Here is a 27,306-nt window from a genome sequence, read left to right as displayed (position 1 = left end):
GGGCTCGATGCCAGGACCTGGGATCATGACCTGAGCCGAAGGCAGACGCATAACGACTGAGCCACCCAGGCGCCCCTCGTCTTTCTCTTCTAAAGTTGGCCTGGTTGGACTGGATTTGCTGTCCCTCGAGATCAAAACCTGCGTGGCGGCCCCCAGGGGAATTAGAGGCCGGCGCCTCCTCAGACTAGCGGGACCCGCCCAGAACACACCCCCCAACCTGGGCCGCGGTGGGACGGCCCGGGGGCACCGCCGCCAAAGAAGCAGGCCCGCTCCCATTTCCGGCGTGGCCGCAGGAGCCGCCGTCGGCTCCCGGCACGTCACTTCCGGCGCGTCGCTTCCGGCCGGCGGTGAGCGCCTCCGCCCGAGGCTCGGCCCGCCCGCCGGGCGCCGGTCGCGTAGAGCGGGGCGGAGGGACGATGGCCGCCTCACGGTGAGGCGCTGCTCGCCTGGCCTCCGCTCCACCAGGGACGGAAGGGTCTTCTCGGGGCTTCCCGGCGCACGCGATGCGACCTCTCCTACACCTCAGCCTCGCGCAGAGCCCTCGGGGAGTCGGAGCCCGACCCCCAGGCCGCGTGCCGGACGTGCCCCGGCCAGCAGCGGTCGGCCCCGTTTGTTTCCCCGGAGGCCGCTCTCTCCGGCCCGCGGCCCGCAGCCCACCTTAAATGCCGCGCGCCCTTAAGGCCCCGACGTGGGGCGGGGTCGCCGGGTGTCGGGAAGGCGCCGCGCCCCCCACCCGCCCTGCTCTCCCCCTCGGCCCCCCCCAAAGTCGTGCGGCCCAGCTCCGAGTCCCGCTCGTGGGGAGGGCCCTGAGGCGACCCTTGCCGCCGGCGCGGAGCCAGCCCCGGGGTGGGCGCCCTGTCCGCGGCTGCGAGCGGCCCGCGAGTCAGCGATGCTCGCACGCGGAGGCCCCGGGAGTCCTCCGCGCCCCCCGGATGCGCACGGAGACCCCGCGCTGGCTATCGTCCCGCGGCCCTGCTGCGAGCGGTGGGTGGAGGGGCCGCGGCGTGGGGGAAGGGGCCGCGGGCGAGCCCCGGGCCGGGCCCCCTAATCTCGCTGCAGAGCGGGGCCTCGGGCGCGCAAACCCGAGGCGCGGGGAGGCCGCTTGGGCCCCCGGAAGGCTCCCGCAGCCCTCTGGCTTCCCGGCTCACATCGGGAGAGAATCCTTGATGCCACCTGTCTGGGTCATTTGTCTAAGGGTGCGTGGCCAGTTTACCCGGAAACGCTGAATAAAGCAAACGGTAGAGGCTGCCTCCGGTGGTCGCCTATCCCGCTCCGGACCTAAGCCCGGCCGGCCTGTTCCCGGCCCTCCTCCTACGAGAAGCCCCCTGGTCCACCCCCATGGCCTTGGCACTCGCCGTGCTGCCCGCACCCCAGGCTGAGCCCTCTTCTGAGAGGCCCCTCGCCTTTCGCCCGGGGGCCTTGGCCCGTGTTCTCCGTCTCGCCGGGCACGCCCTCTTCCACGCGCCCGCTCCTCCCACTTTTCTCCGCCGCCTCGCTGGTCCGAAGGCGCGGCCGGCGTGGGGCGCGCTCGCGTCCGCCCTTCCTGGCTGCCGGGGCCCGGCGGGGGGCGGGGTCAGCGCTGGGGGCGCGGGCCGTGTTCTCGGTCCCGGGGCTCCTTGCGTTGTGAGCCCCTGGACCCAGGCGCCCCCGAGGCGGGCACGACCCTGGAGCGGAACCAGGTAACGGACGCTGCATCCGCCCTGGGGCCTAAAGGCTCGGTCGCCCAGGAATGTATTGCAATTGATAGCTTTCCCGCCTAGGATTTTGGAAAGCGGTCCGTTGCGTAGCGAGTGAGCTCCTGCCGAGGGTTGGTTTTAGCGGACTGTTAGTTTGCGAGTTGGGGCTCCGAGCTTCCTGCATTCCGGTCCTCAGATGACTTCTACCGCGTTTGCTGGGCCTCGTCCAGCTAATGCCGTTGCCGTCACCCTGCTTCAGCCTCTGACGCATTGCCCACCGCTGCCGGAAAGGGGGGGGAGCCTATTTAGAGGTGGATTCTTTGTTCAGTGGCTTTTTTTCTTTTAAGTTTGGGTTTTTTTAATGGAGTGGGATGTACTTACCAGAAGTATTTGAACTTGCGAGTAACATTTTAAAGCAGAATGAAAGCGTATTGAACAGCATGGAAAGGGGCAGTAAGAGCCGGAATAGAAAGGATTTTAGATGAAAGAAATCCTCTTTGAATGTAAACAAATTAGAAAGAGGAGAGAAACAAACCAAGATTTTAATGAACGTGAGACTCTGCCTCCCAGAGTTGCCGGCAGCCCTAACCTGGCATAGATAGGCTCCTCGGGATCGTTTGTGCGTTTTAAATCCGAGCACATCGTGCAAAGGTCTTATAACTCTGCTCTCACTTAATCTATGACAAATATTTTTTTGTTAAAACTTGTCGGGCTACATTGTGTCACCTTGGTAATGGGCCAGCCTTTATTACACACATACTCCCTGTTGGATACTCAGTGTCCAGTTTCTCAGTCTTAAAAACGAAGCCACTGGTCTGTCCTGGTATGTGCAGAGGTCCAGCAAGAACTTTGTTAAATTGTTTCTTTAGGATAGATCCAGAGATGGAATTTTTAATTATGCTGTGTAAAACTTGTAGACTTCCAGTACATCTCATCTAAAATGCCCTGTTGACAATTTGAACCAATCTAGAGTTCCTTACCCAGTGTTTGAGAATATCTTGAGTTGTTTGTTCTAGAACAGGGATTCTTAACCTCAGGCTGTGAGCCTTGGAATTTAGGACTTTGCAAAATTGGCTGGGGAAACATCGGCATCTTTATTTTCGTCAGCCTCCAGCTGAGCTTTTCTTCATGGTGGCAGGAGCAGCACCCATGGCTTCGTCTCCATTTTGGAGCCCAGGGAACCTTTCTGGCTGGCCCTGAGCCCCTCACTGCAGAATTGAGCAGAGTCCTGACCCCTCTTCAGGACATGTTACGTAGTGGGACGCTCAAACCAAGTCCAGATGTCCCATGTTTGTTTCTTGAGGTGTTACCACATCTCAGTAGACCTGGTTTCCTTCTAGTCCTGCAGGTGCACATTCTGAGGACAGCTCTGGGCAGGAGAGAAGTCAAGAGCTGCTCCCTGACCTACTCCATGCTGGTCAGAAAGGGTTACGGCTTAGTTCTTTTTCTTTGTCCTGTAATCTGAGAGGGAGATAATTCGGACCTTTATCCCCAGTGACCTGGGGGTGCCAGTGCTCCACCTTGTTTCCAAATTGCTGTTGGCTCTTAAAGCCAGTTCTTGTCAGATTAAGGTTACTGACTTTTAGTTTTTGCAGGACAAGAATTGCTTCCCTCTGAAAGCTGCTTGAGTCACGTGGTCTACAAAAGAACAGGCTGTGGAGACACGTGAGCTGGAGTCCAGGAAGGCATCTGTGACTCCACCAGGACTTTGGTGAGTGGGACCTTCTGAGCTCAGGACCAACTGACCAGCGGCTTTCGTGTGTCATGCCCAGCACAGCCGCTCAGGGTCTTCCCTGCATCCTGGCTGGAGTGGGATCTGTTCAAATTTAAACTCCAGGCTCACGACGGATGATAAACATGATTTTATTTCATCCATGTTGAGAAGATCTTCGTTGTCACTCACCTCCTTTTGTGTATTGCTGTATGTTCCCTGTTTTTACTGCTCGATGTTACGTCATGTGAACATTCCTGCCTGATGTGTTGGTTCTCCCAGGGACAGACAGCTGGGTTTCTGCTGTGGACGTTCTTACATGTGTCTTCTGGTGCACACGGGCAAGACTTTCTCTAGGGGAAGGTCTCTAGGATGCAGTGGTTTGTGGGATCATGGGGAAGGTGGCCAAATGGTGATTTTCTAATTCTACCCTCCCTTTGACATCAGTCCGTTGACTTTTTACTGTAAGCAAGAGCTTTCTTCTCTTCTCCATTTATCACTGTGGATGTTTGGGTACTTATTTTGTTCAGTGAGTTCTGATCCTGTGCTATCATTATTCACTTTCTCTCTCACAGTGCCCCTAGATTTCTCCAGAGGGTGTTCCCTCGTGTACTTCTGTGTCCTTTAACCTGTCCTTTCAGTGTTTGAGCACTTCCTTTCTTTTGGCCCAACTAATGCCCCAGCCCTGAAATCAGCCATTTCTCCGAGGAGGCTGGTTCATTTCAGTGGAGAATGAGATTTAGAAACAAAGACCAGGACAGGGTGCTCACTGCGGCCGGGCCCTCAGTGGCCAGATTATGAAGCAGATACAGAGATGAGTGTATTGTGGGCAGGTGTGATGTGTGTGCTTCCATCTGTCCACGAGTGCTGATGCCTGATTCCTCCGCTCATCGCAACAGCACAGTGCACTCCACCCTCCTCCTCTGCATCTGTGCTGTCTCCAGATGCACACCATGGCCTCACTCCCAGGGGCCACAGAAGAGTCACTTACTGCTCAATCCTGACCCATGAGTCAATAAAAAAGCCCACCATCTAGAGTTCAGTGTTGAGGTTCTATTTGTTTCTAATCTGAGCACATATATTTTGCAAACTGTTCAGAAGGTACGTGGATGGGTTGTCTCCTCTCTTCAGCGTGACTATGTTATTTATTTGATTTGTGGTTTGGTTCACCTCTTCCCATTTGTATTGCACTTTCGAAATTGTGTTGATTTGGTTATTTTTGTTTTTTAAGCATGTGGAACATTAATCTAATTCCAGAAGTCATAACTGTCTCAACAGGTGCATTTGAGAACTGTTGTCACTCTGTTTCCCTCTCTGTGTTCCCTCCTCTCCCACCACCAAATAGTCTCCTTGATTCCTTGATCTTGGGCTTATCTGCCCGTGTCTCTTGTTGCTCAGTGTGATTTTATTTATTTATTTATCTGTTTTTAGTCTTCTCTAAATTTATTTATTTTTAGTCACCCAGAGTGGGGCTCAAACCCATGACCCCAAGACCAAGAGCTGCATGTTCCCCAACTAAGCCAGCCCGGTGCTCCTGCTTTCTATCTTTAAATAGCAGTTCTTCCCTGTTTTCTCTGCTGGAACTTCCCTTATTATTATTTTCTCCATACCTGGGTTACTGTTTCTTTAATATTCTGATTTCACATCTCTTTGCTGCATTCCAGATAATTTCCTCAGATGTTTTTTTCGAATGCAGTAACTTATCAGCCCTGTCATTTCTGTGTAACCCATCGATTGAGTTGTTTTGTATTTCAAATTTTTCAAACTTTTCATTTTGAGGAACCTGTAGACCGACAGAGGAAATAACTATACCTGTATGCCCTTCTCCCAGCTCCCTCCACTGATGTCTTCCATGGTGCACTCCGCCGGTCTGGGTTCAACCCCACACTGCATTCAGTGGCCGTGTCCCCATGGTCTTCGCCAGTCCTTGATTTTTGTGACCTGCGTACTTTTGGGTTTGTCTGACATGTTCTTTCGACTAGATTTGCAGTCACGTGTCCGTGGCACGAAATCCACAGCAGTGCCATGTTCTTAGTGCATGGGATCAGGGCAAACAGGACGTCTCTCTGTCTGTAGTGTTTTCAACTTTGGTCGCTGGGTTGGGGTGATGTCCGCCAGTGTCTGGGTAAAGTCACGCCTCCCCTTTGTGATGAGTTGGCACCTGCAGGCAAGCGGTTTGGATGTAGTCACATCCTTGTTTCAGCTCAGCAATCAGGTGACTCATCTCTGGACATTTACCCCCGATGGCGTCTTGGGCTTGTTCACCTGCATGACTGTCCTATCAACCTGCCACACTTAGGCTCTGTCTGTCCCTCCCTGGAGCTGCCAGGCAGCTGGTCCTCCCCCATCGGCCACCCCTCCCTCCTCGGATAATCTTTGATCTTTGACCCGCATCCATTGATCTTCAGATGCAAAGGTCTTCTGGCCTGGATTAAGCAAGATTTTCTCCAGAGCCGATTGCTTCTGGCACCAGCGGCTGTGGGTGTGGCTGGGAGCCGGACCCAGGTTCATGGCCCACCCGCCTCAAGCACCCCGGCTACCTTTTGGGGGGTCCTGTCCTGAGTTGGAGCTTCCTGGGAGCCTCTGGTGAGATTTTGCTTCTGCTGTCCCACTCTTGACTTCCAAGGGTCCTTGTCTGGTGGCATCTCCTTGTGGCCGGGTGCTTCAGCTCTCTGGTACCCCCCTTCCTGGGACCTGCTGCCTCCTGCTCTGCACTTCTTCCTGCCCCTTCCTCTAATTTCTCATTTTAGTCTTCCCCCATCTTAATTCTCTGTCCAAGCCTCTCCTTGGGGCCCTGATTTCCATACTCAAGCTCTGTCCTTTGCCTGTTGAATTCTCCAGAGAAGAGCCATCTGGTCTCCTGCCAGGCGGGTGCAGCTGTCTGGCCGCCTGTGACCCTCAGTCCCCGCATCCCCTGCAGGCCAAGGCCTGTTTCAGCCCCCCACCCTGGGCCCCTGGAACCCCGAGGAGTCTTAAGTGCAGTCACTCTCCTGGCCAAGCCCCTGGACATTCTTTTTTTTTTTTAAAGATTTTATTTATTTATTTGACAGAGAGACACACAGCGACAGAGGGAACACAAGTAGGGGGAGTGGGAGAGGGAGAAGCAGGCTTCCCGCGGAGCAGGGAGCCCGATGTGGGGCTCGATCCCAGGACCCTGGGATCATGACCTGAGCCGAAGGCAGCACCCAATGACTGAGCCAGCCAGGCGCCCTGCCCATTGACATTCTTGCTTTCTTGCTTCTCTCCCTGACCTCTGTGGGTTTCTGTCTCACCAGACAAAAGCAGGCAAGCAGCCGGGCATCCCAGTGTGATTAGTGAGTCTTGATGTGAAGGACAGAGGCAGAGCCGGTCTGTTATGCCTTGGACTGCTCCAGACCTGATTTTCATATCTGGACTTGGTGTGGGAACCATGCGCACGTGGAGGGCTCCGGCCCCTCAGTCACCCTGCTGGACATGAGGCCCTGGGCCCGGTTGTCACATTGATTCATCACCGAGCTGGGTGGGCTGTCTGTGGAGATGTTGATGGTCACGAAAAGAGTGTGTGCTAGCAGGTGAGCGTGTCTTGGTGGCCTGAGCATCTGCCCTGGGATTCCGGGCCCTGTTGGGGGCATGGGGGATGGGAGTGCTGGTGTGTTGCCTGCTGGTCGGCGTGACTGGGCCTCTGGGTCCCCAGCACCTCCTGCACCCAGAAGCCTGGTGGCTGCCTCCGTGTGGGTGGAAGGAGGAAAAGTGCAGCCCCCCGGCACAGAAAGAGAAAGCTCCTGGTCACCGAGGGGCAGATGGTGAGGGAGGCAACCCTCCGTTACTAGGAGAGGCCCTCACACTCTGAAGTCTGGTCCAAATGACTGGACAGCAGGCTGCAGGGAGCTAGGGAAGGGCAGGCAAGTTAGGTCTGCTAGAAGGTGCTGCCAGGCCTCCTTCCCGCCAGCTTGAAATCTGAATCCATCATAGGAAGGAAGATTTGGCTCTAACCGAATGGGCTCTGGCCTAAACAAGCATTGTCTGAGTAGATGCAGGGGCTTGGGAATGTCAGCTGAGGTCTGGGAGAACTGCTTCCCAGCGCACTTGATGCTTCTCCACACGTCAATCTGAGCTTATACAACAGTTTAGAAAATAGCACGATGCCTCCCTACACACACGCATGCACTTTGCAACGCCTTTTGTTTTTCCCCTGGGCCCCGTCCCTACCGAGTCCTCCACCCCTTGAACTCTGGTCTGAGTTCCCTGCTCCCCACTCTTTTTCAGAACTTTTTATATTTTTGTTTCAAAACAATATTGGGTGTTTTGGCACGTTTAACAGCCTTGTGGGGAACCATGTTGTATATTTCCTTCCACTTCCTGGTCTTGTCATTTCAGACCTCCAGCAGTTTTAACATTTCCCCATTGACTCTTGGGCAGCGGCCCTGCATCTGACTGCTGTAGGCCTTGGCCCCATGATGTGCTATGATCTGTTTGTCCTTCAATAGACATTTAGGTTGTGTTTTGTTGTGTTTTTTTAAGATTTTATTTATTTATTTGACAGAGAGAGAGAGCACAAGCAGGGGGAGTGGAAGAGGGAGAAGCAGGCTTCCCACAGAGCAGGGAGCCCGATGTGGGGCTCGATCCCAGGACCCTGGGACCATGACCTGAGCCGAAGGCAGACCCTTAACGACTGAGCCACCCAGGCGCCCCTAAGTTGTGTTTTGCTACTAACAGAAATGCTAGGGGTGCCTGGGTGGCTCAGTCAGTTAAGCGTCCAACTCTTGATTTCAGCTCAGGTCATAACCTCGAGGTCCCGGGATCGAGTCCTAACGTTGGGCTCTGAGCTCTGCAGGGAGTCTGCTTCTCCCTCTCCCGCTGCCACTCCCCCACCTTGTGCTTGCACTCTCTCTCTCTCAAATAAATGAATAAGTCTTTTTTAAAAAATGCTACGTTAACCCCCCATCTTCTGGAGATTTTTATGAGCATCACACACGGGTCCGCCCGGGACCACCTGTCGCTTCATCCAGCCTCAGCCGCACGCCCTGTGGGTCTCTTACTGTTTCTTGTCACTTGCAGAGACACCGATTAGGTCTGTGTGTGCTACTGGGTGTTTTCAGCCTGGGACCGTCAGTGACAGAACCATGGGCTCCTCGGAGGGAGTGCTCCCCTCCCCCCCCACGGTAGCTCTCTGCTTGGCCACACGTGAGAATCAGCCAAGGAGCTAAAAATTGTGGTGCTTGGGTTGCACCCACAATTCTCTGAGCCCACTGGTCTGTGCAGAGCTGGGCCCCTTTCTGTCGGCTTGTTTGAGCTCTGGGCATGTGAACGTGCAACCAGCATCGAGGACCTCTGCTCAGGCCGGGGTGCTTCCCCATGTGACCCTGTAGGAGCAGAGCAGCCAGACATGGGGACACAGAGCTCGAGGGCGAGTGGTCAAGTGCAGGTCGGCAGTGTGCGTGGACGCCCCTGGCCAAGCAGTCACTTCCGAGCACAGATCCGACAGAAACACATGAAAAGACGCTCACAGGACATTCCTAGTGGCACAGTGTGTGTTTGTTAGCAGAGGTGGTGTGTTCATTGGGGTTCAGGCATGAGAGCGAGACCATAGCTGTGTGGAGCCATGTGCATGGGCCCTCGTTTATTGAAAACCAACTTCTTGTTAAAGGTCTTTATACAAAGGGAATATATGTGCCATCGAATGGTGGTTTCTGGTTTCTTGAATCTCTGACCAGAAGCAGATGGGGAGCAGGGAGCATCTGGCCCTCGAAGCGCCTGGTCCTGGGGCTTCTCGGTGGGGGTGGATCATGACATGGACTTTAAGGACAAGGAGAGTGAGGGTGGCCTAGAAGGTTGTGAGTTTCTCAGATGGAAGCCCAGCGGAAGGGGTGCTTGGCCTGCGAGGGGTCAGTTACCCACCAGCATCTTCTTCGCTGTATTTGTCGGTCCTGTGGGTACTTCCGGAGTGTCAGCCCCTTGCCCTGCAAACAGTTCAGCTTTGGAATCTCAGCAGTGGCTTCTGGGCACCTATGACCAACACTGACGGGGTCTCTGAGGAGCAGGACCTGGTGGTGCTGGGGGCCTTGAACTTAGGATTTGGCCCTAACGGGGAGGCTTTCCTGAGGAGGCAGAGCCCACAGAGGCAGGGAGAGGCAAGGAGCCAGGATCTGGGGCCTGGGGACCCTTGGGGTGGGGATGCTCTCTCTGCTGTTAGGGAGCCCGTGCCGTAGGTCGGGGGTGTGGAACACGGACTCTCCACGTCCTCTCTGGCCTGGCCAGTCCTAGCTGCACAAGCACCTCATCACCCTGAACAGAACAGTGGGACTGGGCTGGGGAAGAGGAGGCTGAGCAGGGGCATTTTAGCAGGGCCCTGAACATTGAAGAGCTTATCCTCATGTGGGGGCAGTGGGAGCCCATGGAAGGGCCAGGCACACCCCATTGTGATCTGCAGTGCATTCTGGGGAGGCCGCTCTGGTACATCCACGGTTGGGATGCATGTGGGCAGCCTGCTCGAGACGTGGGTGCTCGCTGGGGCCTGTGACGCTGAGCTCATGGTGGACAGAGGGAGGAACACTGTGGGCCAAGGCAAGGTGGGGGAGGACGGCCGAGTCTTGGTGCCACCCATGCCTGGGGGGAGTGGGGTGGGCAGCCTGTGCTCCTATGGGAGGTCCTTCTGGGGGTGCCAGGGTACAGGAGAGGAGCTGCCAAGCCCCAGCTGGTGGTGCAGCCAGTTTAGCCCCTGGATGCCTCCTGCTGCAAGCCCCAGGAGTTAGGGATGAAGTATGATGGACGTCCTTCTAGATGTGTAGCTGACAAGAGGAAACCCCCAGGTGTCAGAAACTGAGGGAACAGGAAATCTGAGTGCTCAGCCCGCCTGAGGCTGGCTGGGGACTCGGGTCTGATGTCACTGGGGAAGGAGGTGGGACCCTGGCCCTCCTGAGATGGGGCAGGCAGTTGTCCCTGGGACTCGGCTTAAAGCAGGAACTTGGAGAACTTGCCTGACTGCCACAGGAGAAGCCAGGTCCGACTAAGCCTATGATCCTAGGAGAGAGGACGGAGGCTCACTTGAGAAGCCGTGACCACAGGTCTGACAACAGCAGGTGTGGGTTCCATATGCTGAGGGTTTGTCTAAAAAGTAGCATAAAATTGATCCTAGGCCAGTGACACCCTGGAGCATGTGACAGAGGCAGACCCCAAACCCTCACTCTGGAAGAAACCCCCAGGGCCCAGGGCGCACGGGGCCCCCTGCACAGCAGGATCTGCTGGAGGTGACTAACGTACACCACGTACAACCCCAAGGCCAGAGCCCGCTAATACACAGAAAGTCAGGGTGGCGCTGCTGAGGTCTCAGGTAAGGAACGGTCGGAGAACGTAAGACAGAAGACGTAGGAAGGGAGGAAAGAACAAGACACTGGGGGTGCCTGGCTGGCTCAGTCAGGGGAGTGTGCAACTCCTGATCCTGGGGTCATGAGTTCGAGCCCCACCTTGGGTGTTGAGATTACTTTAAAAATTTTTTTAAGTTAAAAACAAAAAAGAACAATATGCTGTGAGAAAAACAGACCAATTTCAGGTGGAACCAAATAGAACATCCACAAATGAAAAATAGAGTGATTGTAATTTAAAATCCAGTGGACAGATGAAAAACCCAGCGTCTCTGGCAGATCGGTGCTCCTGCGAAGAACTGCTGGGAAAGTGGGATAAAATATCAACGGTCAGGTGCATGTGTGCAGATAACAGCACCAAGACCCACTGGGCAGGCCAGGGCCACGGCCTCTCCTCGGGGACTTCGGCAGGTCCCAGATCGGGCAGGAAGGTGCAGAGCCCCTGGCATGGCTTCAGGGGGAACAGCAGCCTGGACGGGGGCCTCTGGGGGTCTCTGTGCAGACAGTGGGCACATGGGGAAGGACAGCTGTTGGAGCCTTTGGTTTTCAGTATGCTGGGGAGGGGAGATGGGGTCTGTAGGGGTTCCTGTCCTTGCACGCAGATGTCCTCTCCTAGCACACAGATGCCCTGTCCTAGCACATAGACGTCCTGTCCTTGCACGCAGACGTCCTGTCCTTGCACGCAGACGCCCTTTCCTTGCACACAGATGTCCTGTCCTTGCACATGGATGTGAAGATGAGGCCAGAATTCCATGTTTGCATTTTCACACTTACCTCAACTTGGTGGTTAAAACTTCTAAGGACATTAAAATGTTCACCATCAATAATGCAGTTTTTTTTCTTAATATTTCAGCCTGCACTCGCTAGGGAGAGGCGAGTCGTGGATGGCGCTCTCTGCTCCCTGCAGACCTTCACCTGGGAGTCAGCCTGACCCATGCTGCCCGCAGTCTTGAGGGGACAAGCATGTCGGCTTCAGCAAAATCCCTGGCACTGGCAGAGCTGGCCCCCGGCCCCGAGGACAAGCCCAAGGGGAAGCCGCTCCTTGCCTGGGGCTCTCTCTTCGGCCCCCGCAGCGAGAAGGTTGTTTTCACCAGGAGCGAGGGAACCCCTGAGGAGAACGTGCTCACCATAACCATCACAGAGACCACCGTCATCGAGTCCGACCTGGGTGTGTGGAGCTCCCGGGCTCTGCTCTACCTCACACTGTGGTTCTTCTTCAGCTTCTGTACCCTCTTCCTCAACAAGTACATCCTGTCCTTGCTGGAAGGGGAGCCCAGCATGCTAGGTAACGCAGGTGCCCGGCCTTCTGGGGGTGAGGGCCAGGCCCCTCGCTTCTGCAGATCAATGCTGGGTCCGTGTGAGAGGCACATGGAAGTGCCCACGGCCCCGGGGAAGGAGGGCACCGAGGGTTCGGGCTGTGAGCGTGTCTGGGATGCAGAACAGCGCGTCCTGTCTGCCTGCGCAGTAGGAACGGAGGCAAGTCCCTCCTCTCCCTCCTTCAGGTGCTGTACAGATGCTGTCAACTACGTTCATTGGATGTGTAAAAATACTGGTTCCTTGTTGTTTATATCAGCACAAAACCCGGCTTTCTTATCCACCCAATTTCCTCATGATCATGCTGTTTGTGGGTCTAATGAGGTAAGGGGTCTGACGTTTTGGTTGAGTGTTGCATAAAATGTCTTGGCCATCACTAGGAGTGGGAGGCCAGCTGACTGACCCTGTAATTACGGGATCACAGGTGTGTTTTCAGTGCAAACTTTATGTAATCCGAGGGCTGTCTAGAATTTAGGACAACAAATGTATTGGTTTTGTGGATCTGAATGCAGTCAGAGTCTTTCTGGAACTGCCATGAATCTAAGAGTGGTTTGAAAGGGACGCCCCTCCTCTCCCTGGGCTCACCGGTCTGCACACACGGAGCAGCACCCTGCGTTTGGGGTCGCGGGGCCCCTCCCTGCAGGGCCAGACCTCAGTCTTCATGGGGGAGGCCAGCAGGGCGGGGAGCGGGAGGAGGAGGGCAGCTGCAAGTGGACTTCTCCATCCCAATGACACTTTTGGCTTATTTTTAGGTTTGCAACAGTGGTTTTGGGTCTGGTCAGCCTGAAAAATGTGGCGGTTTCGTTTGCTGAGACAGTGAAGAGCTCTGCTCCCATTTTCACTGTGATCATGTCCCGGATGATCCTGGGGGAGTACACAGGTGAGGGGTCCTCTGGCCCCAGCGCCCCCTCCCCACCCACCTGTGCCTCCTCCCCGCCCACCTGTGCCACACAGCAGCGCTGTGTGCTGGGGCTCACCTCTCGGAGGTGGACATTTTCACTTCCGTCCTAGAACATTCTCCGAGCAGTCACAGTGCCTCACGCACTCACTTCAGCAAGTGTTTCTTCGCCTCAGCTGAGCACAGGGCTGTTCGGACATGTGCAGGCCTCGTGGTTGGTGGGGACACGGGAGCAGGGGAAAGAAGTAAAAAGCAAGTGAAGGAGAAGTCACTGGTCCCCTCCTTCCGTGTCACGCGAGGGGCTGCCTGGTGGTGGTCATGCGCTGCTGTGCCCAGCGGTCTTGCCCAGGTCGGCCACCTCCTGCGTCCTTCCCGAGCTCGTCTGACAGCCTGCTCTTCACTGCTTCTCAGCTGCACGTCTCCATCCTCCATAAGGCCCAGAAAGCTGATTTATTTACAAATCGCCAACCTTCAGTGACAGCAGACTGTTTCCAACTCCACGTTACGCACATGTTCCTGTTTTTCCCACCAGCCTTTTCAAACGGAGCCCATCCAACATTGTTCCGTGAAAACGACCAGAGTGCGGAATAATGCACATACTGCGTAATCTCTCATCTAAGAGCAGTACCGATAGGTGTTTAGATACAGATACGCATTTGCTTCAACTAAGAAAATGACAGGAGCTTGAGGCGAGTGGTGGAGGGAGGAGAGCGCCAATTCGCAGCTGGACCCCTCCCAGATGTGCCTCGGAACCATACACGTGTTTGAGGTGGTGGTAAGACGATCCAATCAGAGTGTAAACAGCAATCCCTAGAAATCACAAGCAACAGGAAACAAACGAAGCTGATTGCATCACACTAAGTTTATTTCAGTGACTTGGAAACAGCATGGTTTGGCTTCCACCTGTGGTGGCTAAGCTTGGGGTTAGACCAGCTCTCTTGTTGAGAACAGTGAGAACATCTCGATAAAACTTAGCAAAAAGGATCTCTCGGGGAGAATGACCGAGGGGCCAGGATTCCAGAGCTGAGGGTCACCCGCTGCAGGGACCCCGATGTGTGGCTCCCTCCCCACAGGGGCATCTGCTGATTCTCGAGCATTGGCTGGGACTTGGGGCAGAGCAGCCTCGTGGGGCTGCAGGGCTGAGGGCAAGTGCGGCCTGCCAGGGGGACACCCCAGCAAAGCCCTGGGCTCTCTCCCGGGACCCCAAGCATGCCCACGCCCGTGAATGCCTCCCAACAGCAAAAGCAAGTCCTTCCTAAGGGCGAGACGGCACTTGCGGCCTTGCGTTCTCTGGGTTTTCACATGTACAGTCTGTCATGCAGCAGACATTTCTAGGAGGACTGGAGGCCAGGACCACATGCTAGAAAACTAAGGGTGCTGGCAGGCGGAGGCCCAACACGCCAGGTTCCCTTCCTCCAGCTCTCAGCCTGGCAACCGCATGGGCCTGGGGGCTGCTCCTCGGTGTGCTGGGGGCTCCCTAGTGACCGGAGTCTGGCCAGCACGGTCCTGTGCCGGGAGGTGGCCATCATCTGCAATGGTCAGTGTGGACCTCTCCCACGGAAGACTTCTTCCCTCATACTTTGAATTTCAAAGTAAACTAAATAGGATCTGAAATTGAAGCAACATGAGGCCCAATGTCCTGTTTCCAAAGTGAATGTGCTTTTCTGTTCGCTCACCTTAAACTCTGTGTCAAGTTTGTTCCTTGGATTTCAGAATGAAGCAAAGAGAAGTGACCTCCACGTCATTGGCAGGTTGTGGCAGGAGACTCGTTGAGCCAGGGCGTCAAACTGCCCCCACCTCTGGCTCCCCCTTTTGGACAGACTGGTCCGGAGACCGTTCGTCCACCCTCCTCATTCTCAAGCGAGTTTGTGCTACTGCGGTGCCTGGCAGGGCGGGACTTGGGGCTCAGGGTCCCAACCTTGTGCATCCTGCCCGCGGGCCCGGCAGACGCACCTCATGGAGAAAAGCCTCGTAGGGCCCCTGGCCTGGAAGAGGGTGGCGGGCTGGGTGCAGGCGTGGACGTGGATGTGTTGTGTTTCCCTCCAGTGTAAAGAACCGGTAGCTGCTCATTTTTAAAGCGAAAGTGGAAGTTAGCAGCTTTCATGAGGCGTATGAAAATGGCCTTGGTGCCCAGAAGAGATTTTGCAGTGGGCAGGCTGACCGCGGCATCTCTTCTGTATCTTTTGCCCTTTCCAGGCTTGCTGGTCAACCTCTCCCTCATCCCCGTCATGGGAGGCCTGGCACTGTGCACGGCCACAGAGATAAGCTTCAACGTCCTGGGGTTTTCGGCCGCGTTGTCCACCAACATCATGGACTGGTGAGTCAGGAAGAGCGTGGGGACACATGGTGTGATCAGGATGATGGATGTTTAAGTCCAGATTAGCTCAGAATTACATCCCATAATTCAAAGCTGGACACATCTGATGCTGCCTTTTCCGAAATACCAAACACCTTGTATCTCAATAAGGTAACCTTTTCTCAAAAAACAAGCCAGAGTTTGGCAACACGTGGTCTTGGTATGAAGACCACTCATCATAGGGACATGGCTAGCTGACATGCCAGAGTGCCCTTGTGGGTTCATGCATCTACATTCAGCTAAGCAAAGGGGAAGAGGCCGTCCTGCACCTGGAACAAAGGGGCGGTTTCTGGTCTGTGCCCAGCGCCGGCACCGGGGAGGGGGCAGCCCGAGTCAGGTGATATGCACATGGGAAAGCACCACATGGGAGGTTCCTTGTCCTGCAGCAGGAAGGGGACGGATGTTGTGTTGCGGGCTGCCCTTGGATTAGCGCAGCCGCCCTGCATCTGGGCTGTGGTGTTGAGTCCACACTAGGCCCCGGCTGGCCCTGCTCTGTGAGAAGTACTGATGGCCTCTGGAAAAGAGAGGAGAAAGCCACACGGGAGTTTATCATTGCCTTTACTGTTAAAGTCGGACAGGTTCACCCTGAGGTTTTCGATACTAGGGCCAAGTAAACATTTAAAAGTCACCTGTAATTTCATTTCTGACATTTAGATGTATTTCTTTCCGGCTTTTTCCCTCTTATGTTTGTAGCTCCTAGAAATCTAATATGGCCTCATCATGCATTCGGTTTGGGTCTGGCTCTGCTCCCTCTGTGGTCCCGTGAGCGTCGCGTGCCGACACCAGGGGCTCTCAGAAGCCTGGGCCTTGTGACTGCCTCCTTGTGCGGCTCGCAGATGCCTGCGAATTAATGACTCTTTGTCTAGATGTGCAGGGAGCATCTCCATTGCAGTTTCTGACGTCATCAGGGTAAATTCCCACCAGAGACATAGAGCCTGAGAGTGTCTGGTTTCTAGTTCTGTAGCGGAAGCTTTGGTCTTACCTCGCCCTCAACTAAGTTTTTGCATCAGAACAAAATGAAACAAACCACTGCTTCCGGAGCCCAGAGGGCAGAGTCCCTAGTGGAAGTGGCAAGCCCTTTGGTTCCTGGGGAAGCTGGACGCTGTTTCATTTTCTTGTTGGCCACATGTGTGTTTCCCCTGTGGTTTGTCTGTTCCGTTTGGGAGTTTTGTCCATTATTTTTCCACTGGAGTCTTTGTGAGCTTAGACTGTGTTGTTCACCCGCCCCCACACGTTCAGCCTGCAGGTGCCCAGCCTGTGGCAGTTACTGACTTATGGGAACTCTTGGTTCAGGGCAGGGTTTTGTGCAGCACTTAGAGCAGGGACATTGGGATCCTGTGACCCCTAAGAGCTAGGTAACCTCAGGCACATTGCTCAATCTCTGAGTGCCTCAGTTTACCTTTCTGTAAAAGGGGCCAGTCATGGGGACCCCTCATAGCGGAGCGATGCCCAGGAATCCCCCGGCGTAGGCCCGCCGTGCGGGGGCCACCCCTGAGGGCTGCCGTCGTCGTCACCGCTTCGGAAGGATGCAGACGCTCGGTTCCTTTGAGGTCCATGCTGACCCCTTGTATCAACAGCTAACCTCTTCTTTTCTTTATTCTAGTTTGCAGAATGTTTTTTCAAAAAAGCTCCTCAGCGGGGACAAATACAGGTTCTCGTAAGTATCGTTAGCCCGTGAAACTCCCAATTTTGTAGGCCCGAGAGGACTTCTTGCCCATTCGAAGGTTCAGAATCCCCTGTAGACCTCACGCTTTTCCCACTTTGGCTTACATGGCATGCATTTATTTATTATTTATTTATTTATTTATTTAAGATTTTAATTTATTTATTTAACAGAGAGAGGGAGCACAAGTAGGCAGAGCGGCAGACAGGGAGAGGGAGAAACAGGCTCTCTGCCGAGGAGGGAGCCCGATGTGGGGCTCGATCCCAGGACCCTGGGATCATGACCCTGGGAACAACTGAGCCACCCAGGCGCCACATGTGGCTTTTAGAAGTACTTTGTGGAGGGGACGCCTGGCCAGCCCAGTCGGAAGAGCAGGCGACCCCTGATCTCAGGGTGTGGGTTTGAGCCCCATGTGGGGTGTAGAGATTACTTAAAAAAATAAATAAACTTTAAAAAATAAGTAAATAAAAATACTTTGTGGAAACATGGAAGAAAAGCCCCACCTGTTTCCAGCTGCCTCACTGAAGCGGCTGAAGGGCCAGCGGGTTCATGGCTGCGGGTTGGCTGGCACTCAGACCCTCCCTGTCGTGCCGCACAAAACGGACTCGTGCGCTGGTGCTCGGGGCGCGCTCACTGGAGCCGCCCGCTTGAAAGCCGGCCTCGGCCGCGCACAGGGAGCGTCAAGCGCGTGTGTTGCCCCCGCAGGGCTGCAGAGCTGCAGTTCTACACCAGCGCCGCGGCCGTGACCATGCTGGTCCCCGCCTGGATCTTCATGGTGAGTTCAGGACGCCGCTGGGCGTCTGTGCTGGCGTTTCTCCGGTGGCGGGCGAGTGGGTCGATGTAACTTCCAGGCCATGGGGTGGCTCCTTGCCGCGCTCACAACGGCAGCAGCCAGCGCGTGAGGAGAAGGGGGAGAAGGCCGGAAGCCAAACCTGGGACGGGGCTCTGTGCCCGTCGAGGCCAGTCTGTAGCTGTGGAGTGCCCTGAAGTTTGGGGGGGGTCTTTAGGCTTGCTTATTTTATTAGTATTTTAAAGTGACGTGCCCTCTTGGAGCAAGCAACAGGGCAGGAGTATATACACCAGAGAGCAGGTCTGTCCCCTGATCCCCCTGACCCACTCCTCCAAAGCCCCTTTCCAGACCTGTCTGCACGGCTAGACTCGTACTCAGACACACATGTATGTGGCATGATTCCACCAGTCTCTTAAAAGCATGTGTTCGTGTCTGTGCAGACCTTTTTTTAAATTTATTTTTATTTTTATTTTTTTTTTAAGATTTTATTTATTTATTTGAGAGAGAGAATGAGATAGAGAGCATGAGAGGGAGGAGGGTCAGAGGGAGAAGCAGACTCCCCGCTGAGCAGGGAGCCCGATGCGGGACTTGATCCTGGGACTCCAGGATCATGACCTGAGCTGAAGGCAGTCGCTCAACCAACTGAGCCACCCAGGCGCCCAGACCTTTTTTTTTTTAAACACAAATGGAACTGGGCTGTTCTGTCCTCTGCTTGTGCTCCAGGTGTGACTGTGCCCCGACCCAGCCCCTTTGACAGACGCCTGACTGCCTGGCACATTTCACACGGAACAGAGAGTTTCACGTGTCGTGTCTTTAGCAGATGAGGGTGTTTCTCTAGGATACATTCTTGGAATTGAAACGGTTGATTGAAAGACTGTGCATATCTAAAAATATTTTTATTGTGATAAAATGTACATAAACATAAAATTGACCATTCTACCCATTTTATTATTTTTTTTTTTAAAGATTTATTTATTTATTTATTTGACAGAGAGAGAGATAGTGAGAGCAGGAACACAAGCAGGGGGAGCGGGAGAGGGAGAAGCAGGCTTCCCGCTGAGCAGGGAGCCTGATGCGGGGCTCGATCCCAGGACCCCGGGACCATGACCCGAGCCGAAGGCAGACGCCTAATGACTGAGCCACCCAGGCGCCCCCATTCTACCCATTTTAAAGCGTACGTCAGATACGTTCACGTTGTGGTCAGCCACTGTTGCCGGCCGTGCGCCGACTTCCATTATCTTGGACTGACGCTCTGTGCCCATGAAACAGGAACTCCCCACTTACCCCATAGGGGGAGCAAGACTTTACCTCTCCCTGCTAGGGTCTCCGGCTGGGCGATTAACAGGGGACGAGCCCACAGACTGATTTAACATAAGCTTTATGTGACACAGGAACCTCATGAGGAAACCAAAGGAGGGGCGCAACCTGCGTGCGCATGTGCCAGGCTGAGCGGGGAGAGGTGACTGTGGGAGAGTGGGCTGTGTTTGGGGTGGAGGCGGGTGAGTCCGCCTGACTCTCGGTCTCTGGTGACGAGCGTGTCTCGTTCCTCCTGCTGCGTGGGTGACCTCCATGTGGGGCCCTTGTCTCCTGCTTCTCAGGAAGGAAGAGGGAGGTCCAGGCCCTTCTTGTTCCTGCTCTTTTTTAAGGGTCTTCCGCCCAAAATAATCCTGATGCCAAAGCGGCATATTTGAGTTCTGAGCTACTTCACCCCTCCCTTAGCCCCTGGCACTTACACTGGACTTTCTGTCCGTATGGATCTGTCGACTCTAGGTCCCTCATGTCAGTGGAATCCTAGGAGATTTGTCCTTTGGGGATTGGCTTATGTCACTGAGCGTGGTGTCCTCAAGGTCCCTCCTGCTCTAGCAGGTGTCGGCACTTCTCCTTTCTAAGGCTGAGTCATAGTCCCTGTGTTGCTGGGGCACGTTGTCCGTCCATCCACCCACCGATGGACACCTGGGTAGCTTCCACATTTTTGCTCTGGCGGACAGTCCTGCTGTGAACCTGGGCGTGCACATAATGATTCAAGACACTGCTCCCGGTTCTTTGGGGCATGTACCCAGAAGTGGGGTTGCTATTCCTGCAGTAATTGTCTCTTGAACTTGTTGAGGACCCACCAGACTTTCCGCAGCGGCTGCACCATTTTACTTTCCCGCCAACAGTGCTCGAGGGCCCCACATCCTTGCCTGCACCTGACCTTCCCGTTTTCTGTGTTTGATGGTCACCGTCCTCATGGGTGTCAGGCGGTCTCCCGTTGGGCTGTTGGTTTGTATTTCCCGGATGGTCAGTGATACTGAGCGCCTTCTTGTGGGCTTATTGGCCATGTGTATATGCACGTTCAGAATGTTGGTGGGTGCCGAGTGGCTGTCCCCAGAAGGCTGTTTTCAGAGCACCGCTCAGCATCAGTTGTGGACCCAGATGACTGGGTACGTGACCCCACGCTTCTCTGAGGGTGAGCCGCGGAAGGAAGCTGGGCAGCAGCAGAGCGTCGTTCCTGTTCTGATCCACAGGACTTGCCGGTGATCGGCAGAAGTGGGAAGAGCTTCAGTTATAGCCAGGATGTCGTGTTGCTGCTGCTGATGGATGGCGTTCTGTTCCACCTGCAGAGCATCACGGCCTATGCCCTCATGGGCAAAATTTCCCCTGTGACGTTCAGGTAAGCACAGTAGCTTTCCGAGAGACAAAGTGTGCGTCCAGGTCATTTGCAGAGGAGCGGACTTTAAGCCGGTATTGTTATGAACGGTCTTTGTGCTTGTCAGATGTGAAGTGAGGGCCATGGCCACATGGTGTGACTGCTGGGCCGTGCTGTTCGGTGCTGTGTAAAATATGGCAAAGCACAGGACGTCCATCTCTAGGGAGACCCCACCTACACATTAGCATGGAAACTGGAGCAGTTGGGAGTGTTTTTCTGTCTGGGACAGCATGTCAGGGGCACTGCTTGTGATGCTCGAATGTTCTGGGCTGTCCAGTGGGGGGGCCATGGGCACCTGAGGTGGTGAATGCAGTTAGGAACAGAATTTTTTTCTTTTATGGTTTTATTTATTTACTTATTTATTTGAGAGAGAGAGTGTGTGAGCACAAGCAGGGGGAGTGGGAGAGGGTGAAGCAGGCTTCCCGCCGAGCAGGGAGCCCGATGCGGGGCTCGATCCCAGCACCCTGAGACCATGACCTGAGCCGAAGGCAGACGCTTAATGACTGAGCCACCCAGACGCCCCCAAGGAAGGGAATTTTTAATTTTATCTAATTTTAAGCGATTTTAATTCGAGTAGCCACACGTAGCCATAGCTCCCGTATCAGAGGCACCGCTGTGGAAACAGAGGCCTCTCTGCCTTCTCTTCCTTCTGTAACTGGAAGAGTTTAATGGAAGCACCATTCAAGACTGGAGAGTTTTCAGTAACAAGCAGAAAAGCATGAGCTCCTGTTGCCAGCAGCCTAGAAATCCACGTCTGCAGCTTTGGCCATGTCCTGTCATGTAAGTCAGTGGCCTGTTTTTTCAACCTCTGAGCTGGTGGCAGAGCAGGGGAATGGCCCTCAGCTGCGAAGTCCCCGCTGCACTTGCTAGAACCGCAGCGCCCCGAGGCCTCGCCGAGCCACGCCAGCCTCTGTCTCCCCGGCGCCTCTCTGGGCGGCTCGTGCTCCTCCCTGCCCACGCCGTGGGGCCCAGGTCAGCGCAGCAGCCGTGTGCGGCGCCAGTCACGTGCCCTGACCTGTGACCTGTGCGGCCCTCCCACTTCTGGGTCCCTAATGGGAAAGGTCTGCAGGAATGTCAGCAACTGTCATGATCTTCAGATTTGAAGGCGTGGTGGTCACTGTCTCTGTCACACATTCTGGTATCCATTTGGGGCCAGGAATTATTTCCAAATACCCCTGAAACTTTGTTTTTTAATGATTGTTAGTGATGGTTCAAAAAAGGGCAAAAAGCAGAAAACCAATTCTTTTTACAGAAAATAGTGCTTTTTGTGTGTTTTATTCCTATCATAAGAGTGATACTTAATTCATTATAGGAACTTTGGAAAAGACAGAAAAGTACAAAAAGTAAAGCACGCGTAGTCCATGATCCCCAGACACAAGCACTGTGAAGGTTTCAGCGATTTTGCATGAACTTCCTTTGTACGGGGTCCTAGCCTTGCTCTCACAGAGCCGTTGTCACTGGTCGGACGGTGTCCCCGGGGCCTCCCTGGGCAGCTCCCACTCGTCTCTGCCCATGTCGGTCGGCCGTGGAGTAAAGGGTGCGACGGCCATCTGCACGGTTCTCCTGTTCCCCAACAGCACGCTGAGCTATATAGGGGCACATGTCATAATGTCTATGATTTACTCAAAAATATTTCGGTCCCGGAAAAGGATGAAGCCTGTGAAGCAAAGTGTTAATTTAGTCTAGACGATGGGAATATGGCTTTTCGTTATAACCGGTCTCTGCTTCTCTGTTTGACACGTTTGCTAATAAAAGAAAGGAGCAGGGAGCGGGCGAGGGAGCGCCCCGGGCCCGGCGGGCGGGCCGAACCCAGGCCGTAACCCCTGTTGTTGCAGTGTCGCCGGCACCGTGAAGCATGCCTTGTCCATTTGGCTCAGTGTCATAGTGTTCGGCAACAGAGTCACCAGCCTGTCGGCCGTCGGCACCATCCTCGTGACGGCCGGAGTCCTACTCTACAACAAAGCCAAGCAGCGTCAGCGGGAGGCCATGCAGAGCCTGGCTGCAGCCACCAGCTGGACACCAGAGGACGACACGGAGCCACTGACCCCCAAGGACCCCAGACCACACCACTGAGCTCTGGTAGCCTCGGCAGGTGCCCAGGGCCCCGGTGCTGCCCGCGGCGGCTGTCCTCGCTGACGCGGACCCCCGGCCTCCTCGGGTCAGTGGGGTGACGTGCCGCCTTCCCTGCTCCTTTGTTGGGTTTTCAGTGAAAACCACCAGGAACAGGGGTCAGCTTCCCCGGGTGGAGACCAGAGCCAGCTGCTGCTGAGCCTGTAATGTGACAACCCCCTCCTGCGGACCCTGTGCTGAGCGCAGGGGAGGGCGTCGGACCCACACTGGCCTCTGCACGCCCTCACCAGCACGCAGGTCGGCTGCAGTTAGGCCAGGCCCAGTTTCCCCGGGAGTGACAGCCATAGGTGCCAACGTGCGCCCCACCCACGGCACAGTGCCTGCTCAGCGTCCCGAGCCTGCACGCTCTGCCCTTCGGCCATCGGGGGCACTGCCATGCTGAGACAGAAGGCTGAGGCGCCCCTGCCTGGGCCGGTGGCCACAGCAGCCAAGTGACCACAGAGCTAGGAGAGAGTGGAAAGGGCACAGAAATAAGGGTTCCTGCTGCTGAGGGCGGGCTGTTGGGCCCTCACCTTCCTGCCCTTCCACCCACGGCGTCCTCCACACCCCAGAACTGCCAGCAGCTGGTATCGCTTAGGGAAAGGCCACTGGTGGAAGGGAAGGTGCCCCACCCCTTTCAGGATCTCTGCTGCACTAGCCGCCCCCTATCCTGAGGATCCCAACCCTCACCTGTGGCTGGCCTTCAGTCAGGGACCCCCGACGTGGTGATTGCTGGTCACGGGTGGAGGACAGACAGACATCTGTGGTGTTTAACTCAGGACAGGGATATACTGACATTCCCTTTTGTTTTCGGGTCCCCTGTGTGTAACACTGGCTGTTCTGAAGGGTTCCCTAGAGGTGCTCCTGCCATCACCCTGCTGGTCAGGGGCCGCACCATACCTTGTCTTGTGGGCAAGGATGCTAAGTGAATGAGTGAGCAGGGGGGCACTGGGAAGAACATTTGGCGTGTTCACAGTTTTTGTCACACTGCATTTACAATGACAGTGGAGTTTTTAAAGAAGGAAACAGGTGGCTTCTGGAAGGCATCCTGTATGACAGGTAACCCACACTGAACTCACAGCCTGGCTCGGCCTGGCTCTCGCCTCCGAGAGCAGACCGACCACCATGCTGGGTGTCTGAGCCCTTTGCTGGGTTCAGGCTTCTGTCCTCTTCACTCTGCTCCTCATCTCACATCCTGGTGGAATTTCCGATCGGGGCACTGTCCGCTGCCAACCAGGCTATAAGACCTCTCCGTGGCACCAAGCTCACGCGCTGGGGCGTGTCACCTGCAGCCTGACTCGGAGGACATCGGCGGTGACATGGCCATCTGAGGCCTGCCTGCCACAGCTGAGTGAAGTAGCCGACAGGAGGGCCTCGGGCGCTAAGGGCCCCCGCGTCTGAGTTCCCCTCCCTGTTGTTCAGGTCCTTGGCTCCCATCATCTCTTCACTGGTTTTCCAGTTGGCTTCTCAGCTGGAAAATAAAAAAATAGGCCCTCCTAGAGATCAAATCTCTCGGAAACAAAGAGCAATAATTATGTCTCATTAACTTCTTCCTACTTGAAAAAGTTTGCCATGATGATGGGTTAAAACAAGGCCTTTAAAACTATAACCTGTTATCAATGCCCACATTTTCCACCAAAAACAAAACAAAACAAAAAACTACAACCTTTTTATGAAGCTGACTTCAAAATTTTATGAAGCTGCGCCCGGAGGACAGGCAGGTGTGCGTTCTACTGCATGTCAAGCTCAGCTCCGCTGTGAAGATGTTTATCATGAGACTTTCCCCACTTCTGTCCCCCTTCCTCTCTGCTTCTTCCACAAACAACAGCGAAGGGGACTCGGAGGTGGCTGGGCGGCAGGATGTGCATACATCTGTGAGGACCAGCGTGAAAGCACGGCCTCCACAGCGCCCTGCCTCCCCCCTCAAGAATGTGGCCGCCATGACCAGCTACTGATGGGCCGTGAGCAGAGAAGAGGACGCAGCTGTGGTCATCTTGTTGCAAGATGGTTTCATGTTGCCTTTCTCACGGACGTGGTCATCTGAGCATAGCCAGATGGGCAGCGCCTGCTTCTGAGCCTCATGAGGGACCAACCACCCCGCACGTCACCTGCGCCCTGTCTCCACTCAAGTGGCTTTCTGCCGATTTTGATTTTCCAAATTCTTGGATCAGAAACAAAATGAAGATTTTCCTAAATTATGAGCAAATGAGGTAATTTCCAACAAAGCTGCTTTTGAGACATTTTCTCAGAACACAAGCTGTGGCCAGCACTGCGCTGGCCCAAGGCTTACGTTCCTTCTTCCAGTGTCTAGTCTCCACCCTAAAGCATGTCCAGGACAGCCCTGCCAGGAGACAAAACCTGTGGCCTGTCTTGGCCATTTGTTGAATGAATGTACAGACATGTTTTTTATTAACTCTGTGTAGTAGTGTTTTTACTAGTATGTTCTTATTGAACAATAGCAGATGTGCTTGTATTAACGTTGACACTGGGTGTCACCACTTCCTTGGGTCAGTTCCTCCCATGTCCATGATCGTTGTCTGTGCCTTTGCAAAAAAAACACTTCAAACAGGTGTCAAGTCAGGTCATCTGCTTACCTACATCGATACTTAGAGATGTATGTATGTTTGGCTTTCAAGGAAACTTCCACTGAAGGGCATAAAAAGCTTTTTTTTTTTTTTTAATTCCAATAGTCATAATTTCCTCTATATCAGCATTAAAAAAATCTGCCCTGGAAAGCTTAGAATATCTTGCACAATCCAAAATGTGTCTTTAATTTGAGAAAAATACACATGGTGAATCAGAAACAGTCACACGCTGCACAAAGAACATTAGCCAAGTGCAGTCGTGCCAATAACCCACGCTGGAAATGCTTTTTCCAGAACCAGTGGGTTCTGCCTGTGAATGGTCACTTGGACGGGCCGGTAGGGATGACACACACCGCATGGCTTTTTACATCTGTCTGGTGATGTGCTTTCCCAAGGCCTGGAAGTATTTTCACGGTTTCCCTGGGTTGGAAAAATAAAACAAGAATGTTACTGCAGATAGAAATCTTTTCTTTTGCCTTTGACCAATGTTGTACTAAGGGCTTCATTCTTTCACAAAATCCATACATGCTCTGGTTGGGACCTCTTCATTTCTTAGTTTATAAATAAGAATGCCACCAGCTCCCCTGGTGAATCTGCCTGTTTCCCTCTCTCCTGGCTGAGGAGCCAAGAGCAGAGGTGAGGTTGTGCTGACCTCCCTGCGACTTGGGTCGAAAACCTTTGACTTTGCCATCTCTGAAGAATTTCTTCCAGTTTTCCTGAGGGTTCTGATTCTGGGTTTGATGGGCACTGGATCCATGCTGATTCGAAACAGTTGAAAACTATTCTAATTGGTAACAAATTATTTTATTTTTAAAAAGATTTTATTTTATTTATTAGAGAGACAGCGAGAGGGAACACAAGCAGGGGGAGTGGGAGAGGGAGAAGCAGGCTTCCCGCGGAGCAGGGAGCCCGATGCGGGGCTCGATCCCAGGACCCTGGGATCATGACCTGAGCCGAAGGCAGGTGCTTAACGACTGAGCCACCCAGGCGCCCCTAAAGATTTTATTTTTACGTAATCGCTACACCCAGTGTAGGGCTCCATCTCACAGTAAGATCGAGTCACATGCTCCACCGACTGAGCCAGCCAGGCGCTCCCAATTTTTTTCCCCCCGGTTTTCATTTGAGTAAAACTGACATTCACTGACTATTTCTAGTCTGTTTGCAGATGTGTGAGTTGATTCTAAACCTGCCCAGGGGGTGTCCTGGGCTCTAGGCTGGGGAGGGCCACAGTCACGGTGACTTTCCCACACTGGAAAACTTGAAAATTACGTCAATAATTGTCTACATCTGAACCAAGTTTTATTTGCTTTATACCAAACAAAACTGGAGAACTGAAAGTGCGTTGTAACAATGTGTGTGTGCTGCTTTCTTTCACCGGTTTGTGTTCAAGTGACTGGATCAGTACTTTCTCGAAATGGTGGTTAAATCTGCCGCGGTGACGCATCGATGCCTCTTGGCCATTTCTGTCTAAATCGACCACCTGGGACCCCGTTCTGCAAAAGTACAGTAAACGTGAACCGTGTCCGTCCGCGCGCTCGTCACTGAGGGGCCGTCCTGTGTCTGCTCCTGAGCTGGTTCCACGGCCGCTTCCCGTGGCCTCCCCAGTTTTCAGCATGAAGGGAGGAGAAAGTGAAGGTGTTCCTGTCCCCAAGAATTCAGGAAAATCAGTCTCCGTTCCACTCGCCCTCTTTATGCCCGGATTCGTCACGGTCTGCATTTTCTTTTCTTTTTTTTTTTTTTTTTAAAGATTTTATTTATTTATTTGACAGAGAGAGACACAGCGAGAGAGGGAACACAAGCAGGGGGAGTGGGAGAGGGAGAAGCAGGTTTCCCGCCGAGCAGGGAGCCCGATGCGGGGCTCGATCCCAGGACTGTGGGATCATGACCTGAGCCGAAGGCAGACGCTTAACGACTGAGCCACCCAGGCGCCCCTATTTATTTATTTTTCAAGATTTTATTTATTTATTTGACAGAGAGAGAGCACAAGCAGGGGGAGCAGCAGGCAGAGGGAGAGGGAGAAGAAGGCTCCCCACTGAGCAGAGAGCCCGATCTGGGGCTCCATCCCAGGACCCTGAGATCATGACCGGAGCCGAAGGCAGACGCTTGACGACTGAGCCACCCAGGCGCCCTCATTCTTTTTTTTTTTTTTTTTTAAGATTTTATTTATTTATTTGA

The 27,306-nt window shown here is 54.1% G+C and overlaps 1 protein-coding gene across 4 annotated transcripts; it reads left to right on the top strand.

The window, feature by feature from the left end:
- The first annotated feature begins 365 nt into the window (after positions 1 to 365).
- On the top strand, positions 366 to 25,582 carry LOC110575101 (solute carrier family 35 member E2A). Of its 4 annotated transcripts, none has more exons than XM_021683990.1 (10): positions 366 to 430; positions 3,272 to 3,387; positions 11,581 to 12,012; positions 12,230 to 12,365; positions 12,794 to 12,921; positions 15,136 to 15,256; positions 16,899 to 16,952; positions 17,664 to 17,733; positions 20,256 to 20,401; positions 22,273 to 25,582. In XM_021683990.1, the coding sequence occupies exons 3-10, from the start codon at positions 11,691 to 11,693 to the stop codon at positions 22,508 to 22,510; spliced, it is 1,215 nt and encodes a 404-aa protein (XP_021539665.1). In that variant the 5' UTR covers positions 366 to 430; positions 3,272 to 3,387; positions 11,581 to 11,690; the 3' UTR covers positions 22,511 to 25,582. The 4 variants fall into 4 exon arrangements, with proteins under 4 accessions (XP_021539665.1, XP_021539667.1, XP_021539664.1 ...); XM_021683992.1 differs by lacking the exon at positions 366 to 430 and adding an exon at positions 897 to 984; XM_021683989.1 differs by lacking the exon at positions 366 to 430 and adding an exon at positions 1,559 to 1,679.
- Positions 25,583 to 27,306: the final 1,724 nt, after the last annotated feature.

The sequence above is a fragment of the Neomonachus schauinslandi genome, chromosome 4 (genome assembly GCF_002201575.2).
Source record: "Neomonachus schauinslandi chromosome 4, ASM220157v2, whole genome shotgun sequence".
NCBI lineage: Eukaryota > Metazoa > Chordata > Mammalia > Carnivora > Phocidae > Neomonachus > Neomonachus schauinslandi.
Note: the sequence above shows the minus strand (reverse complement) of the source record. Positions and strands in the feature narration are given on the sequence as shown.